This window comes from Botryllus schlosseri, chromosome 15 (assembly GCF_051294905.1).
Source record: "Botryllus schlosseri isolate E-star chromosome 15, Bs_hap1, whole genome shotgun sequence".
In the NCBI taxonomy this organism is placed as follows: Eukaryota; Metazoa; Chordata; class Ascidiacea; order Stolidobranchia; family Styelidae; genus Botryllus; species Botryllus schlosseri.
In genome coordinates, this window is record NC_137250.1 from 10,511,796 (window position 1) to 10,528,051 (window position 16,256).

The 16,256-nt window shown below is 38.9% G+C and overlaps 2 protein-coding genes across 3 annotated transcripts in view; one reads left to right on the forward strand and one right to left on the reverse strand.

The window, feature by feature from the left end:
• LOC145457722 (THAP domain-containing protein 1-like) overlaps positions 1-16,256 on the reverse strand; it is a 474,772-nt gene that overhangs the window by 445,784 nt on the left and 12,732 nt on the right. The window lies entirely within an intron of this gene.
• LOC145457689 (uncharacterized) overlaps positions 1-16,256 on the forward strand; it is a 44,518-nt gene that overhangs the window by 9,456 nt on the left and 18,806 nt on the right. For both annotated transcript variants that reach the window (XM_080335957.1, XM_080335958.1), the window contains exons 8-11: positions 2,951-3,077; positions 6,012-6,157; positions 6,220-6,325; positions 6,613-6,839. In XM_080335957.1, the coding sequence (XP_080192083.1) occupies positions 2,951-3,077; positions 6,012-6,157; positions 6,220-6,325; positions 6,613-6,839 (606 nt within the window). The remainder of the gene's footprint in view (positions 1-2,950; positions 3,078-6,011; positions 6,158-6,219; positions 6,326-6,612; positions 6,840-16,256) is intronic.

Here is a 16,256-nt window from a genome sequence, read left to right on the forward strand (position 1 = left end):
TCCAGATTCAAAATAAAGGAAATGTGGCAAAGTATGAGTAACAATTAAATTCACAAGAAATCACAATTTCCATATAGTTTTCGTCAAACCGTCTTTGTTGCCATTGTCACATTATGCATGTACATTAGGGTTATGACTAGAAAAAAAAAATCAAAATTTTGTGTGTCCTGTAGTCCCAAATGATGAGCTTTTGTGTCCTGATTTCAAAACTCACAAAAGTTAAGACTGTTTGAACAAAAACCTCCCGCACAAAAATTTTCCAGTTTTCACTGTATGGAGGATAGGCTTTCTTTTGTAGATACAGACTATATAATTTATTTATCGACTGATTTGAATTTAACTGACCCAATTCCAATTGCGAAGATTTAAAATAGTATTTTGGTACATTTTGATTGCCCAGATTGAATTATTCCCATCGTGTTCTTGTTTACAGTCAATATTAAATAATTAATAAATAATTATTAATTCCGATTTTAGAAGTAGAGTGTATATATCGTATAATTTCAATTTGTCTGGCACAAATCAAACTGGGTGTTCGAAAAGGCGAAAGTAGAACAACTCTAGGTATTTTCATCGGTCTAGAAAACCGCTTAGAAGAATATGATGTACAGGAAAATTTGAAAATCTCATATATCATATGTGACACCGTAGCATCTGTTGATACTGGACGGCAGAATGGCGTTGTTTCGAAACTGCGAAATGCAATGATGAGCATGGGTTTTCATATCCCTTGCCAACATCATATTATCGATTCCTAATGCATATATTAGAGTTCTTCGATCCAACGTCTTCAAGAAATCCAACTCTCAGCTACAAATTGAGCTGATGTGGTAAAACACTCCGAAAACTAGGTGCAATCCACCAAGCACGAATTTCAGATGAGAGTCCGACCGATTATCGGTTCGTCGATAATATCGAGACGATATCACACTTTGAAAGAATTATCTGTATCGGCCATTGGAGTTGAAAAATTAACGACAATTTGTGTGTGACGTCACAACATGGCGGAAGGAAGCCAGAACACTATAATCTTTGATCGCTAGACTGAGAATATTGATATATTTCATATAGCTTACACTTTACAGGTGTCCAGATGCAGCCTTTCTAGTTCATTTCATGTTCAAGTATAACAATGGCTGTAAAGATGTTCAAATAAATGCCCTCTGAAGATTTGAAAATGTGCTTATGTAGGCTATACATCCAACTTCTTTTGAATATCGGCTGAATGTATTGGGGTTATCGGCTAAGGTGTGAGATATTGGTTTTATCGGTATCGACCCAAAAATCCAATATCGGTCGAGCTCTAGAATATACCAAAGATCATTTGCTGCTATCTTTGCGGTCGAATGTCCTGCAGCGATAAAGTGCCCCAAAACCCCACTGGAAGTCGGATATGTCCGTCGTAGATGTCCCTGGCACTAACATAATAACAGAAAGGGAGGTCAAATTGATGAATGAACTTTACAATAAGTGTAAAAGGACATATATTTGAAGATTAAATTTTTAGCAAAGAATATCTTTGAATTTTAAATTTTTTCCATATTTGGACCAGTGTCGAAAATTGATGTTAGTTTGTGCGGGACATTTTTTCGATTTGAACAAAATGATTATGATTTTATTAATTTATACCAAAATGTTCATCAATTCCTGCTACAGGCAAATTTTTTTATGTACATGTTTACATTGTTACGTGAGGCGGTTCCAAATCCCTAATTCGAAAAACAAATCAATCGGTGCTCGCGATTACTATATGACTCATCAATTTCATATCGATCACCCATAAAGGATGAAAGAGCATGTCAAAAAGAGAAACCCGAAAGCTGAAATTCAAAGAAGGTTTAGAGCACTAAATATTTGTATACTGGAGTAAACTGGAGTAAACTGCGTAAACCCAAACTTCGCTCAACATCAAGGCTATTTGAGCTGCACACTGCTCGGAATGCAGCAACCGAGACAAGCTTTGTACTATCTCATATACATTTTAATGCATTGGTTCTCGAACTGGGGGGGGGGGGGGGCGTGAATGCATCTGAAGGGAGGAACGAAGCTCAAGTTAAATGAAAATTGTTTTCACGCAATTTAACCCCAGCTGATACTTTATTGCCCTGTGTATTGTCCGACTTTGATATTACAGAATTCTCTCATCAACAACCATAACCTTCCATGCCATCAAACTATCCGTCGGGATTGCTAGCATGCTGCTGGTTGCTCTTTTTAATATGTTGAGATATCATGATAGTGTGGGGGGAGGGGGCGGGCGCGAAATTTTTCACTATCATAAAGGGGAGCGTGTCTAAAAAATGTTTGAGAACCACTGTTTAGGTATATGGGTTTAAAGAGAGTTAAAATGTATAATGTTTAACATTGTTTCGCATCATGACGGCAAATGCATATTTTATTTTTTAACTAACCACCACTTTCCCATTACCTAACATCAACACATTCACTGAGAAGCATTTATTAACGATGTAATTTAGAAATAAAATAAAAATACGTTGAAGAATATAGCTAAACATTTTCACTCGGCCCGCCGACGCATTTCTACTTCTCATTTGGCCCGCGGAGAAAAATAATTGCCCACCCCTGGATCAGTCTCGTGCAAATGCACGGCAATGCGCGGCAGGTTATATTTCATTCAAGTTGCGTGGAATACTACGTCAGATGACCATAACACGTTCGAGACGTGGCGGTATAGTTATTGGGGGCGAGATCCGTGCCCGTCACAGTCTCAACTACGTCCTTCTGCTTCTAATGGTTGATTGGTTGTCCGGTGATCCGGGTACACGGTCACACGGTTATCCGGCTACTGTAAGTGTAAAGTGGCCTTTGAAGCGAACCCTGCGCAATGATACATGTTCAAGTGTTCATTCATATTCCGATTATTGTATTGACCAAAATATCCCTCTCTTCCCGCCATGATGAAAAAAAATAATAGAGGCCATTTTTCCAGCGTTTGTCCTACTGCAGAGCTGTAACCTGTAAAATCACCACTCGAAATGGTCAGCGACACAATGAATATTGTTCGTGTGACTACAGTAGACCTGATTACAGCGGTACGAAATGCATGATGAATTCAGGTGAGCAACATCCACGATTTCTTGAGGTAATCGGCTTATAGGCACTCTGAACCGATGTTTCTCAAGCATTTAGCGATTGTACCATTTCCGACTTCATAAAATTTTCTCTTCTACAATGACGGTGGTAATAAATCACATTGTAATAACAGGACTTAATTTCAATGTATTTTTAACCTGAGCATCAAATGCATGTATTACACACAGTGATGTAAGCATAGTGTTGGGATTACTCGGACTCGGCGTATGATAAATTTGACACATACGAAAATATCCCCTTTCAGGGAGATGATTCTGGAATTTTTTTCTGCCTACTGGCTAGTGCCCCCCAATGTTATCGTGCATCCGACATTTACGAACCATGGCTGGATAATTTAGTTTGGGAAATTTACTTGTTGAATTCAGGAACTTCTAGGAAGTTATAGAAATCCTTCGTTGAATGTTTGCGAGTTAGAGATGAATGCAGTGGTCGATTCCGTTTATCTCCATGAGTAATATTGCGTGTTCGATGGCTGCAACAAGCAGGCGCTACACCAGTGCTGGTTTCCTTATATCAGTGGTTCCCAACCTTTTTCCACCCACGTACCATTTCGAGGTTTTATGCAGTGCTCGCGTACCACCTACATCCACCATTTATGACGTCATAATCACGTATTTGAACTATGCGAGGTGTAATAACAAATTTTATTAAACTAGGCATTATCAGCAAGGGTTGATGATGAGATGCATGGAATTATTTTTTCACCACCAGTCACAAGAAGAACAACAACATAATGAAATAAAAACAAACAACATAAGTTCATTTGTTTAATGGAGGGGTGGCCAACCTTTTTGCTATGAACAGCCGCATTTCGAGTAGTCATGTAGCCTACGGCCGCATTCCAGGACATAGTTCGTAATGAACAAACTGGATGACAAATACCCATTTTAAACTGTCCATGTCCATTTTCGGTGAGCTCCAGACTAACCTCTTTATTCATATCGGCGTACGTACCGAAATTGCGGTGGTCCTGTTATGAATGGATATTTTGGTTTCGTAATGGTCGCGCGAGGCGCGAAAATTTTTCAGATTCACGAATGAATTTTGTCATTAGTATTCGTAGTTTCACAAATTACTATGAAATATTTATTCTTTCTCAGCCAATGGGATCAGATTCTCCGGTAAAGTTGATGGACGGTGTGTTTTCGAAAATTTAGGGCATTAGTTATAAAAGTGATTATGTGTCTTCGGGTGGACCAAATGTAATAAGTCACTTTGTTAAATACTGCTATTTCCTGACCTCCCATCAGGATTGGGGGTACATTGGAAAGATATTAAATCGGCCAAACGCTCCATAGAAACGAATTTCTTTGAGAAGGACACGATTCCAAGTTGGTATTTTTATCTGGGGCGCATCATTTTTCGTTGCTGTTCACATCTGTACTATGGTGCTCATAGGATGCAAAGGACGCTACTACATTATTATCGAAAAAATGAAGTCACGTGGAATCGCGCACAGCGCGAAGAAAATTTCAAAGTTAATCAAAATCTGCTAAAAATTTGGGAGTAAATTCGTAAATTCAATTTTCATGTCGACGACCGACAACACATACAAATTGAAATACGTGTCCACGGCCGCACAAATTTCCTTCTACTGCCGCAAGTTGGCAACGCCTGGTTTAATGCTATGGTTGCATTTGTTTATTTGCCACTAGCTGGTCGATGCGTGGCATACGTTTGCTCACAGCGCATCGAAAGTCATGCATGAGCGCAACAAGTCGGTTTCGTTTCTTCGACGTACCTTACTACGACGATGACAGCGTCTTCAGAAAAGTTAAAATCCACCCCAATTGAACTAATAACTCCCTTCGGTCGAAAAAAACAGAATCGACTCGCGTACCACCTGGAAGGCCATCGCGTACCACTAGTGGTACGCGTACCACAGGTTGGGAACCACTGCCTTATATAGTACGACCGCGACACACTTACAAGACAGCAGAGGTGGTCAGTAACGAAGTACTTCTACTTTTTGAAGTACTCATGTAGTTTTCCGCTACTTGGTTACTCACTCAAGGAGATCAAATTTCCTGCTACTTCAACTTTTACTACGTAATATTTTGTGATCTAATTACATACTTTTCGGTATTTTCAGTTTGTCAAGTTGAAGTAGTTTAATCCTCCAATCAGGAAGATAGCCTGAGGAATTTCTGGGCTGTTTTCACGGAGCATCAACATTTATTTGTCATAAATATTGAGTAAGGCCCAGAATTTTTGTCGCGCTTCGCACATAGTGGATATGGAGTGACCAATATGATTTCACGAAAGTATCGGTGAATACAATTTAGATAGCGTGTGAAGTGGTTCTGTTCACCCCGCATTGTCGCCCATATGAAATATTTCATGACAGTATATATGGCCCATCATAACGTTTGGAACTGATGTTTCGCAATCTAGCATTTACTTATCATATCGTAATTTAGCAGTCCATGGCGTGTCCTATCTGGATAATGGGACTCTGACTTAATTTTAGTTTTAGACCTGTTTTGGCATACCACCTTTGAAACTTTAAGGACTAAAGACATGAAATACATTTCCGCTTTTAGAATTAGTATATATATTTCTCTATTTCTCTTTCAAATCCCAGTATCATACTTTGAGTTCTAATTAGTTTCAGTTCTTTTGTCTGGAGAACATACATACTCAATAATTCAGATATTTGGGAGTCAGGGATACCAGTGTTACTAATTAGGTCTTTAGTCTGACCCGGCCGGGATCGAACCCACAGTATTTTTCTAATATCCCAGAAAGACTAGCGGCACACCCGAGAATCTGTGGCGACACACCAGTGTTCCGCAGCACACAGTTTGGGAATCACTGTCATGCACCATAGCCAGCCATGAGCTCTGCTAAGGATATTATCTCAAGTTTAAATAAAAACTCACGATTCTAATTTCTAGATGTCCGGAATGAGTGTAACGATCCTGATATCTGTAATAGACGCGGATCATGTACCAATCAAATATTCGGATATCGATGTAGCTGTCGCGGACTTGCTTCAGGAACAAACTGTCAACTATACAACGAGTGTGGTGAAAGCACAAATGTATAGAATAGGTCCATTCGCAAGTTCTGCTTCGTAATACTGATCTCGCTTATATTGTGCAGCTGTGTGATTCCAAATATGGAGGAACTTGCAAGGATTTAACGGTCGGTTACAAATGTAGAAATTGTCCGTCTGGACAGAGCGGTGAAAAATGCCAGTTCAAGAAAGGTATGTATTTGGCCAAACCTTTTTTCGGCAAGTCTAGTGATTATGTTAGATACGATAACAAGCCACAACAAAATCAACCTGAAATGTATGCTAAACTGTTTTCATGGTACTTAGACAGAAGTCTGAGCAAATATACTGACGATTAAGTCGATACTTACCTTTCGTCATCCATGTTAATCCTAATTTGAAAAATATTTTATCCACAAAGATATTCTATGTTCTTTTCGCCATAGTCAATCTGCTAATATACGATTCGCAATTTTCTGGTCAACTTTTGTGTTTTACAGAGCCTTGTGAAGTCACTTGCTACCCGACATCGATGACTGCCGAATGTGATATGTTGTTCATGAGCAGAAATCTGAGAAGAATTCCCATCTACTCGAATTCAAGAGCACCGTCGTGTCGTCTGAAGCAACCAAGCAGCTACTCATCATACAGTAACTATCAAAGAAGACGGAATCAACTGAAGTGGAAAATGACGATATCATACTCCGACTGCGGAACCGAGATTGAGGTAGGGGAGATGTGGTACCGATGGATCAAAAATTGGAAAATGATGGCTGGCCCCAAAATATTCAGCCGAAAACAGCAGATCTTTTGCTGGCTCAGCACTTTGATACAAGCTCTACCTATCGCGCACACATACATGAATATCCGTCTTTTCAAAAAATATTTATGAGCGTTCAAAATTTGTGGCTCGAACGTATCATCGGTCCCCACCCGGTGGGTCCAATGGCACACGACCCGGGGACCTATGAGACATAAGTAGTTAGTATGATCGCTCGCGAACTAGCGTGGGCTCTTATGGGCGGGGTGGCGAGCGGCTGGAAAACCGGGGGTGGCGAGCGGCTCTTATTTCTTATGGCGGGGGTGGCGAGCGGCTATTGCGTCTTATGGCGGGGGTGGCAAGCGGCTCTTATGTCTTACGGCGGGGGTCGCAAGCGGCTGGGAAACCCGGGGTGGCAAGCGGCTCTTATGTCTTATGGCGGGGGTGGCAAGCGGCTATTGTGTCTTGTGGTCGCACGGTAACCCTTTTCAGCATAGGGATCGGTCGCACGCGGCTTCGTTGTTGGCATGTCGTACTTTCGGGTATAGACTGCAGGCGGCATGTCGTACTTTTAGCAAAAAAGGGTGTGAAATAGTTTGCTAAATCTAGGAATCACTTGCTTGGTAATATTTTGGTAATTAGTTTGCCACAGAGCCGGCGTAGACGGTGAGTCAAGTACCAACAATAGCCGCGCTCACATACTAACACTTCAAAAAGGTGCGAAATAGTTTGCAAAACCCCGCGATCGCTGACAAGATAATGTCCCGGACATAGTCATCTTTCACGACTTGGTGTCATAGCCATACCGATCGCTTACGCGGTGAAATTTTCGTAAGCAGTTTGTCACAGAACTTGATTTCGCTCGTAAGATTTAATAAGTAACGAATAACAGGCCGTCAGTGTCGGTAACTTGAATAGCGACAAATTGTCACTTATTTCCGCTCTAACCCTAATCCTTTGTGAAGTGAACGCTTATTCAAAAAGGTGTGAAATAATTTTAAAATCCTACGACCACTCACAGGGTAATGCTTCAGACATAGCGATCGCTCATGATTTGGTGTTACAGACATACCGATCGCTCACAAGGTAATATTTCCGCAATAAGTTTGTCACAGAGCCGTCGCAGACGGTGATTCGTAAACCAACAATTTGACACTTTCTGGTGTCGCTATATGTTTTGACAGTTCGGAACGTGGTTGACTTTAGTTGTATGATAAGAATCATGCGAATATTCAAGCAATGTGTCAATTTGTCAACTTGAAATGAAACTTACTACACAGCTCAAGTTGATTCGTATCCGAATGTGTTGATTCGGTACAATTCTAATTAATTTGAGAAATCTTTTCGTGATCTTTTGATTCGACCGTAACCTGAATATTACTGACGCCGACTTTCAGCCACATTGAATTATTCGCACATTCCGCGCCGCTGTTTTCACACCTATAGAATCAATACCAACTATAACTCTACGAGAATCAAGAATCACAAGTACGTGCATTATACAGTTATTGTCTTTATCAACTTGAAATCAAACCCTTAACAAAAACACGCATCTTATCACTTGTCAACTCTATCATGAAAATCCTCGAACCCGTATTATTAAGAATGTTATAGTACGGCGTTGGAATCCACTCGCGAGATGTACTAAAGGTAAATCCAAATAATCCAGAATGAAATATTTGGACTTGACATAGTGTGAATAGAAATAGGTTTGACAAACACGACTACCAACTTTGATCCAGTCACATTTCAAGATTACACTTTGAAACAATCCTTGAAACTTACAACTCTATTCACGACTGAGTTTTCCGTTTGTCAAATAGAGTTTCAGTGAATACTATCGCGATATTTTAATGTGTTACTACACACAATGGAATCAATCAATGAAATATCGCTCATTGTTGTAAATATTTCTAACTTGACAACCACTTATGCATACCGCGATCGACTTGTGACGCGATGAGTTAAATCGGAATATTTCAATCTATTTGTCGAAACCTTGAACAAGCTATCGGGTTATGTTTTGTTGTAATTGAGTGTACGGAAATAGTATCACGTCTCGACATCTTACCATCTTGCCATACACAAAAGAGTAAAATACAAAAACCTTGTCAAGTCAATCCGTTTGTAACTTACCCAACCAACTCAACAGTATCCTTAGGAAAAGTAGACAAGACTACGCGAGTAATCACTGCAATCCAAAATCCATAGCAAGTTCGGTTGTATTCATAGTCCGCCAACTCGTATTTTTATTCAACTGTAAAAGTCGTTACTATTCTGTAACCTAAAGTAAATACTACTCGGTGTGCGGTTTGAGATTAACATATGTTTTGAGTATATGATATTTGAATGTCTGACCGATGTAGTTAAGAATTCATTTGTTACGATCGAACACCGGTGTTACATTGAAAGTTATCATGTTGTAAACATCCTTATTAACACATTGATTTGACATACGAGATTTTGTAATAGTCGATCATGACTTGATTATTAAATTATGACATTATTAGACCGGGGTTGTGTTGAAGGTTATTACGATACAAACAAACTTTTCAGAAACATTGTTATTAGCATATCGATTTGTGAAACTAGATTAACATGTCTGAAATGTTTTGATTGGGAAGATTAAGCCGTGTTCGTAAAAACCACGCAGCGTATTGTGGATATCAGAAGATATTTTACAAATGTAATTGTCTCCACTAACCAAGACTAAAGATGAAACAACAATTTCCTTTGTTGAACAATAACCGGTACAATACTTTATCATCGTAATCAGCAGTGAGAATTGAAACACTTTCGCACATTATCCTGCGTCAAGATATCACACTAGGTGAATTGACATACCGCCGCTTGATTAATACCTAATCCATTCGCACCATTTCACATACTTTGATCATTACAAAAGTAAATTGGAATATGTTTGCTAGATGCATTCAATTCAGTTAGAAATGTCTGGTACACAACAATCGTAATATCAAGGAAGTACTTGCTACGCTGTAATTCACTTAACGTGTTTTGCATTGTTGTTCATTTGTAGTATTGATTGTTTTTGAACCCCCAAATAATAATTCCCGACATGAAACCAAACCGCTGAAAGTCGTTACCATCACAACGAAACAATTTGTACGATGTTTATCAAATGTATCCTATAGTTAGGTGTACTAGAATTATTTGTCTAACACATACACCGACAATGCAACCGAAAATTTTTCCGTTATCATTCGCTAAAGTAAATGTCATCACAATACTCTGTCACTAAAAGACGGTACTTGCATGTGATTGAATCCCTAGCAGCTCACTAAACCGAACTACAAATAAATTTTACTCACTCGACAGATATGAAACAGCGTCGCTTAATCGGTCTATATCGTTTTTCTAAATGCAAATCATATCCACCCAGCAGAAAACAATTTTTACTCGCTTGGTAATGAAACCGAAGTCTCCATTTGATATTTTATTTTTGGTCAAATACTTTGCAATGAACACATTTGAGTGGCTGAGCTTTACATCATCAAGCTGTCATCTGTAAATCAAGATTACATCCAACTTGTAACTGTGTCGTTTAACTACCGGGTTGCATCAGTTTGCTATTTTTGTCATTTAGTGACTGCTGAACATACCAAACGATACACATTCTGTTACGAAATACTGTGTTGATCGTAATTTCCATCATCGTGATAATCGAAGTACATTTGTTTCGAGTTCATAACAACCGACTACTTCTCTATGACATGACGAATTTTTGAAAAGTTATGCTTAGAAAATTGGTGCATCTCGCGAAAAATAATATACCACTCATATTGATACTGTTACTCCATTGACCGGTATTTTCAAACGAGTCGATTTTCAACCGAGCAAAATTTATTACTTGAGTTGTCCCGCTTACTATATTTAAATGTAAACTCACCCGTCTTTCAAAACCACAACAAACAATGATAAAAAGTACACAAGCAAACACAACAAGTTTTACTTTTGTAGGACACTAATTATTATTCCACGCATCTCATTTCATACTAAGTGTATATGAAAGATATTCATGGTACACGAAAATATTCGATATTCCATGCTACGAACATACGCAATGATTGGTGACTACTTTCACACTATTTCGATTTAGTATAACAAAAACAACAACAACAATTTTCACTCTCTTGACTTATGAAAACAACAGACGAACCTTCATTCAATATTTTGTTTTTGTCAACTAGTTACTTTTTCATGAGACCCCCACAACTATTACAAAAGTACGAAAGATATTTACATCACACAAAGTAATCAACTTTACTCGATATTCTCACATTACGAAACTAAAGAATGATTAGTTTGACTCTACAAACTGTTTCGTTACCTCAAGAACTTTATTGTCTGAATGGTTGTTCATGTGTCGAACCAAATAGTTCAACGCAGCACTAGTACCAACAGAAACATCAGAGTTGTTTACACAAAAGTTTGTATGTGCGCAGTATGCGAATACCACGTGTAAGTCCAGCACAATTGCAGTATCCAGCCGAGATTAGTTAACACCAATTTATTACAACGGAGCCACGTAAACTTTCGTGAATGTAAGGCATACTCACTTCTCGAGATTCTGTCAATGTCATAGCAATAAACCAGCTACTCCAACAACAGAGTACATACGTTTTCTAGTAACGACTCTCGAATCTTACACACAGATCAATCTACTTTGCTAACGAAAAGTGCCGAGTCATCACATGATTATCCTCACAACAACCAGTAGATGGAGCTGTATTAAAATGTTCCTAACCCTCTGCACACCAGTGACAAATTTTTTTTTGTGAATCGGGTTGTTGTTCCGCGTCAAGTCTCCATGTTGAAGCGTACATTAAACAGCGCAATCCAATTAAAACCATGAATCTATTTTCATTTCCTCACAAACTGTCACATACAGAAAAATAAATTTTATTCCGCCAAAAACATACTTGTAACCAATCGCTTTCATTAAACACACAACACCATAAAAGTATTTACTTTCTACAACATAGACATTCCGATGTAGTCAAGAAATATTTATATTAATCAAAATCATCGACTTCTGTTTACGGCGTTGGTGTGTGCATGTCATACATGTGGGGCCCGTATTAAAATGGACTCGACACGACTGAATGTAAGGAGATAGAAGTCTATCGCATAGATTTACATGTGGTCTTCGCTACGGTTTCAAAAACGAATCATCTCTTTTGCATTGATCGAGACCGAACAAGTTAGTTACATGTATTCGCGGTCATGATTGTGTTTGTCATATGCGAATGATAGGGTTACTGTCAAATCTACATACAACAACCTTCTGACACTCATAATAGTGTTTTCATTCTCTCCCTTCGTAATTGTAGACTCACGACAAGTATATTGTACAACTGGACAACTACGTGTAACAAGACCAACGGCACTGAACACACGCCTCTTACCCTAGTAACAATATCGTTTTCGTTTGGAAATATATTTTTTTCCTAGAGTAGCAAACTATTTTCGTTTAGAAATATATTTTTCCCTTGAGTAACAAACCCTTTTTCACTTGGAAATATATTTTTTCTCTGGGTAACAAACCTTTTTCACTTGGAAATATATTTTTTCCCTGAGCAACAAACCATTTTCACTTGGCGATCCACCGTTTACCTGAGTAAAAATATCATTTTCCTTTGGAGATCTGGCGTTTACCCATACTAACAAACCATTTTCACTTGGAAAAATACTTTTACCTAGAGTAACTTATCATTTTCTTTTGGAAATATATTTTCTCCCTGGGTAACAAATCCTTTTCGTTTGGAAAACTGTCATTTACCTGAGTACCAATACCGTTTTCACTTGGAAATCTATCTTTTCCCTAGGTAATATTACCATTTTCGTTTTGAAAACTGACACACACACACCGGACAATTTAATATTTTTGTATATTGTTACAACAGACGGCGACAAAATATACATCAACAACGACTCCATACATTTGTGTAATCAAATATTCAGTTGCTCTGATGCATCCCATCAAAATCATCGGTTACTCGCATGCAATAACAATGTGCTGTTGTACATCGATATGTATGTTTCGGGAATTGACGAATAAACGGGTTTCCGATATGTCCGTGATGTTCGGGTTCGTGCTTTGGATTTTCCAGAGTCAAAATGTCTGAATAAAACACCTCCTCCACTTTGGTAACTGGTTGGTACACGGATAATGGCGTTCGGAAAGCGGATGAATTTATGTTTCCCATCGCGCTAACAACTCCGGGTTATTTGCGAGTTTCCTCGGGTCTGTTTACTATATTGTGTCTTTACTGGTCAATACATGTCGCTCCAGTCAGCTGAAACCGGATCACTAATATGAGAAAGTATGTGGACCGGATCCGGATATTCACTCATGAACCAACGACCAATATTCAAGTAAACATGTTACAAACCGTGTTTTTTCTCCATGAAAAATACCAATGCATACACCATCACATCAAGTACGTCACGATTGTTCACAAGTATTCACGTAAACGAGGTGTACATACAATGTGTCGGTGTACAAACATCATGGAAAACAAATTCATGTTCTCAAGTCTCATCATGCGACGACTCTGTACATTCAATGTGGGCATAGATGACTTGGGGACAGACAAGCAGCCATATTTGGACGTAACACGATCCTAGTATGAACCGCCTCCACCCAACTTGTGAAAAATGAATCTCACACGAGTACAATCCTTTCACGGGTTCACACCTTGATTTTGCAAGATTGTTTGGATTCTCAGGTAGACTTGCATCGTGATCCAGACCTCGACATAATCGGTTTGCGTAACTCGCTCAATCCCTGCGTATCGTTGAACCTGCTAACTTTTTCGCCGAGACCGCAGTGTTTCACCTGGTTTTATGTATTTGGCGATCACCATCGTTATCAATCTTTCAGGCGAAGAATATGCCGGATGTTGCTACTCCCACATAACGACTCCAGCTAAACATCGTGAGCAGTGACTCCGGATTGAAATCGTAAACAGGGACCCTGTGTGTGTGTGTGAATCTCGAGTTCGAATACGATTGGATAATGTAATCCAAGCTGTGTCTCTGCGGGTTGAAGACTGATTTCGTGTTAACCACTCCGCAAGAGGGTGCTGTCTCGTAATTCTACATGTCGTTATAAAACGTGGTTGGAAACTTTTGGTCTAGTTGATCCAGCTACGTATTGAAACGGTGCACCCACGCAGACCACTGAGAAAACGTTGTCGTTACCTGACTATATCCACGAGTAATTATGGGACTACGCGTAACGTTCCATAGATTCCTCTGGCCCCACACCGTGGTTTTACGACACAGACAAGATGCAGCGGTGGAAGTATTGAAAATGAAAAACGATACCTTGGTGACATTTGATTTGGATTTTACACCTGATGAACCATACACTCGATTGGTACATTGGGATGACAACTCTATCGTCGAGGTCGAGGGAAAAGAAATGTACAGATTTGCTGGTGTTGTGGATATTCAGCGAAAATCAGGGTATATGGTTGTGTATGGTTCGCATATTTGACTGAGAATATATCGGTATGCATAATGCCCTGTTCATTGTATCATGCCATGTGTCATCTATGCCCACATTGAATGTACAGAGTCGTCGCATGATGAGACTTGAGAACATGAATTTGTTTTCCATGATGTTTGTACACCGACACATTGTATGTACACCTCGTTTACGTGAATACTTGTGAACAATCGTGACGTACTTGATGTGATGGTGTATGCATTGGTATTTTTCATGGAGAAAAAACACGGTTTGTAACATGTTTACTTGAATATTGGTCGTTGGTTCATGAGTGAATATCCGGATCCGGTCCACATACTTTCTCATATTAGTGATCCGGTTTCAGCTGACTGGAGCGACATGTATTGACCAGTAAAGACACAATATAGTAAACAGACCCGAGGAAACTCGCAAATAACCCGGAGTTGTTAGCGCGATGGGAAACATAAATTCATCCGCTTTCCGAACGCCATTATCCGTGTACCAACCAGTTACCAAAGTGGAGGAGGTGTTTTATTCAGACATTTTGACTCTGGAAAATCCAAAGCACGAACCCGAACATCACGGACATATCGGAAACCCGTTTATTCGTCAATTCCCGAAACATACATATCGATGTACAACAGCACATTGTTATTGCATGCGAGTAACCGATGATTTTGATGGGATGCATCAGAGCAACTGAATATTTGATTACACAAATGTATGGAGTCGTTGTTGATGTATATTTTGTCGCCGTCTGTTGTAACAATATACAAAAATATTAAATTGTCCGGTGTGTGTGTGTCAGTTTTCAAAACGAAAATGGTAATATTACCTAGGGAAAAGATAGATTTCCAAGTGAAAACGGTATTGGTACTCAGGTAAATGACAGTTTTCCAAACGAAAAGGATTTGTTACCCAGGGAGAAAATATATTTCCAAAAGAAAATGATAAGTTACTCTAGGTAAAAGTATTTTTCCAAGTGAAAATGGTTTGTTAGTATGGGTAAACGCCAGATCTCCAAAGGAAAATGATATTTTTACTCAGGTAAACGGTGGATCGCCAAGTGAAAATGGTTTGTTGCTCAGGGAAAAAATATATTTCCAAGTGAAAAAGGTTTGTTACCCAGAGAAAAAATATATTTCCAAGTGAAAAAGGGTTTGTTACTCAAGGGAAAAATATATTTCTAAACGAAAATAGTTTGCTACTCTAGGAAAAAAATATATTTCCAAACGAAAACGATATTGTTACTAGGGTAAGAGGCGTGTGTTCAGTGCCGTTGGTCTTGTTAAACGTAGTTGTCCAGTTGTACAATATACTTGTCGTGAGTCTACAATTACGAAGGGAGAGAATGAAAACACTATTATGAGTGTCAGAAGGTTGTTGTATGTAGATTTGACAGTAACCCTATCATTCGCATATGACAAACACACTCATGACCGCGAATACATGTAACTAACTTGTTCGGTCTCGATCAATGCAAAAGAGATGATTCGTTTTTGAAACCGTAGCGAAGACCACATGTAAATCTATGCGATAGACTTCTATCTCCTTACATTCAGTCGTGTCGAGTCCATTTTAATACGGGCCCCACATGTATGACATGCACACACCAACGCCGTAAACAGAAGTCGATGATTTTGATTAATATAAATATTTCTTGACTACATCGGAATGTCTATGTTGTAGAAAGTAAATACTTTTATGGTGTTGTGTGTTTAATGAAAGCGATTGGTTACAAGTATGTTTTTGGCGGAATAAAATTTATTTTTCTGTATGTGACAGTTTGTGAGGAAATGAAAATAGATTCATGGTTTTAATTGGATTGCGCTGTTTAATGTACGCTTCAACATGGAGACTTGACGCGGAACAACAACCCGATTCACAAA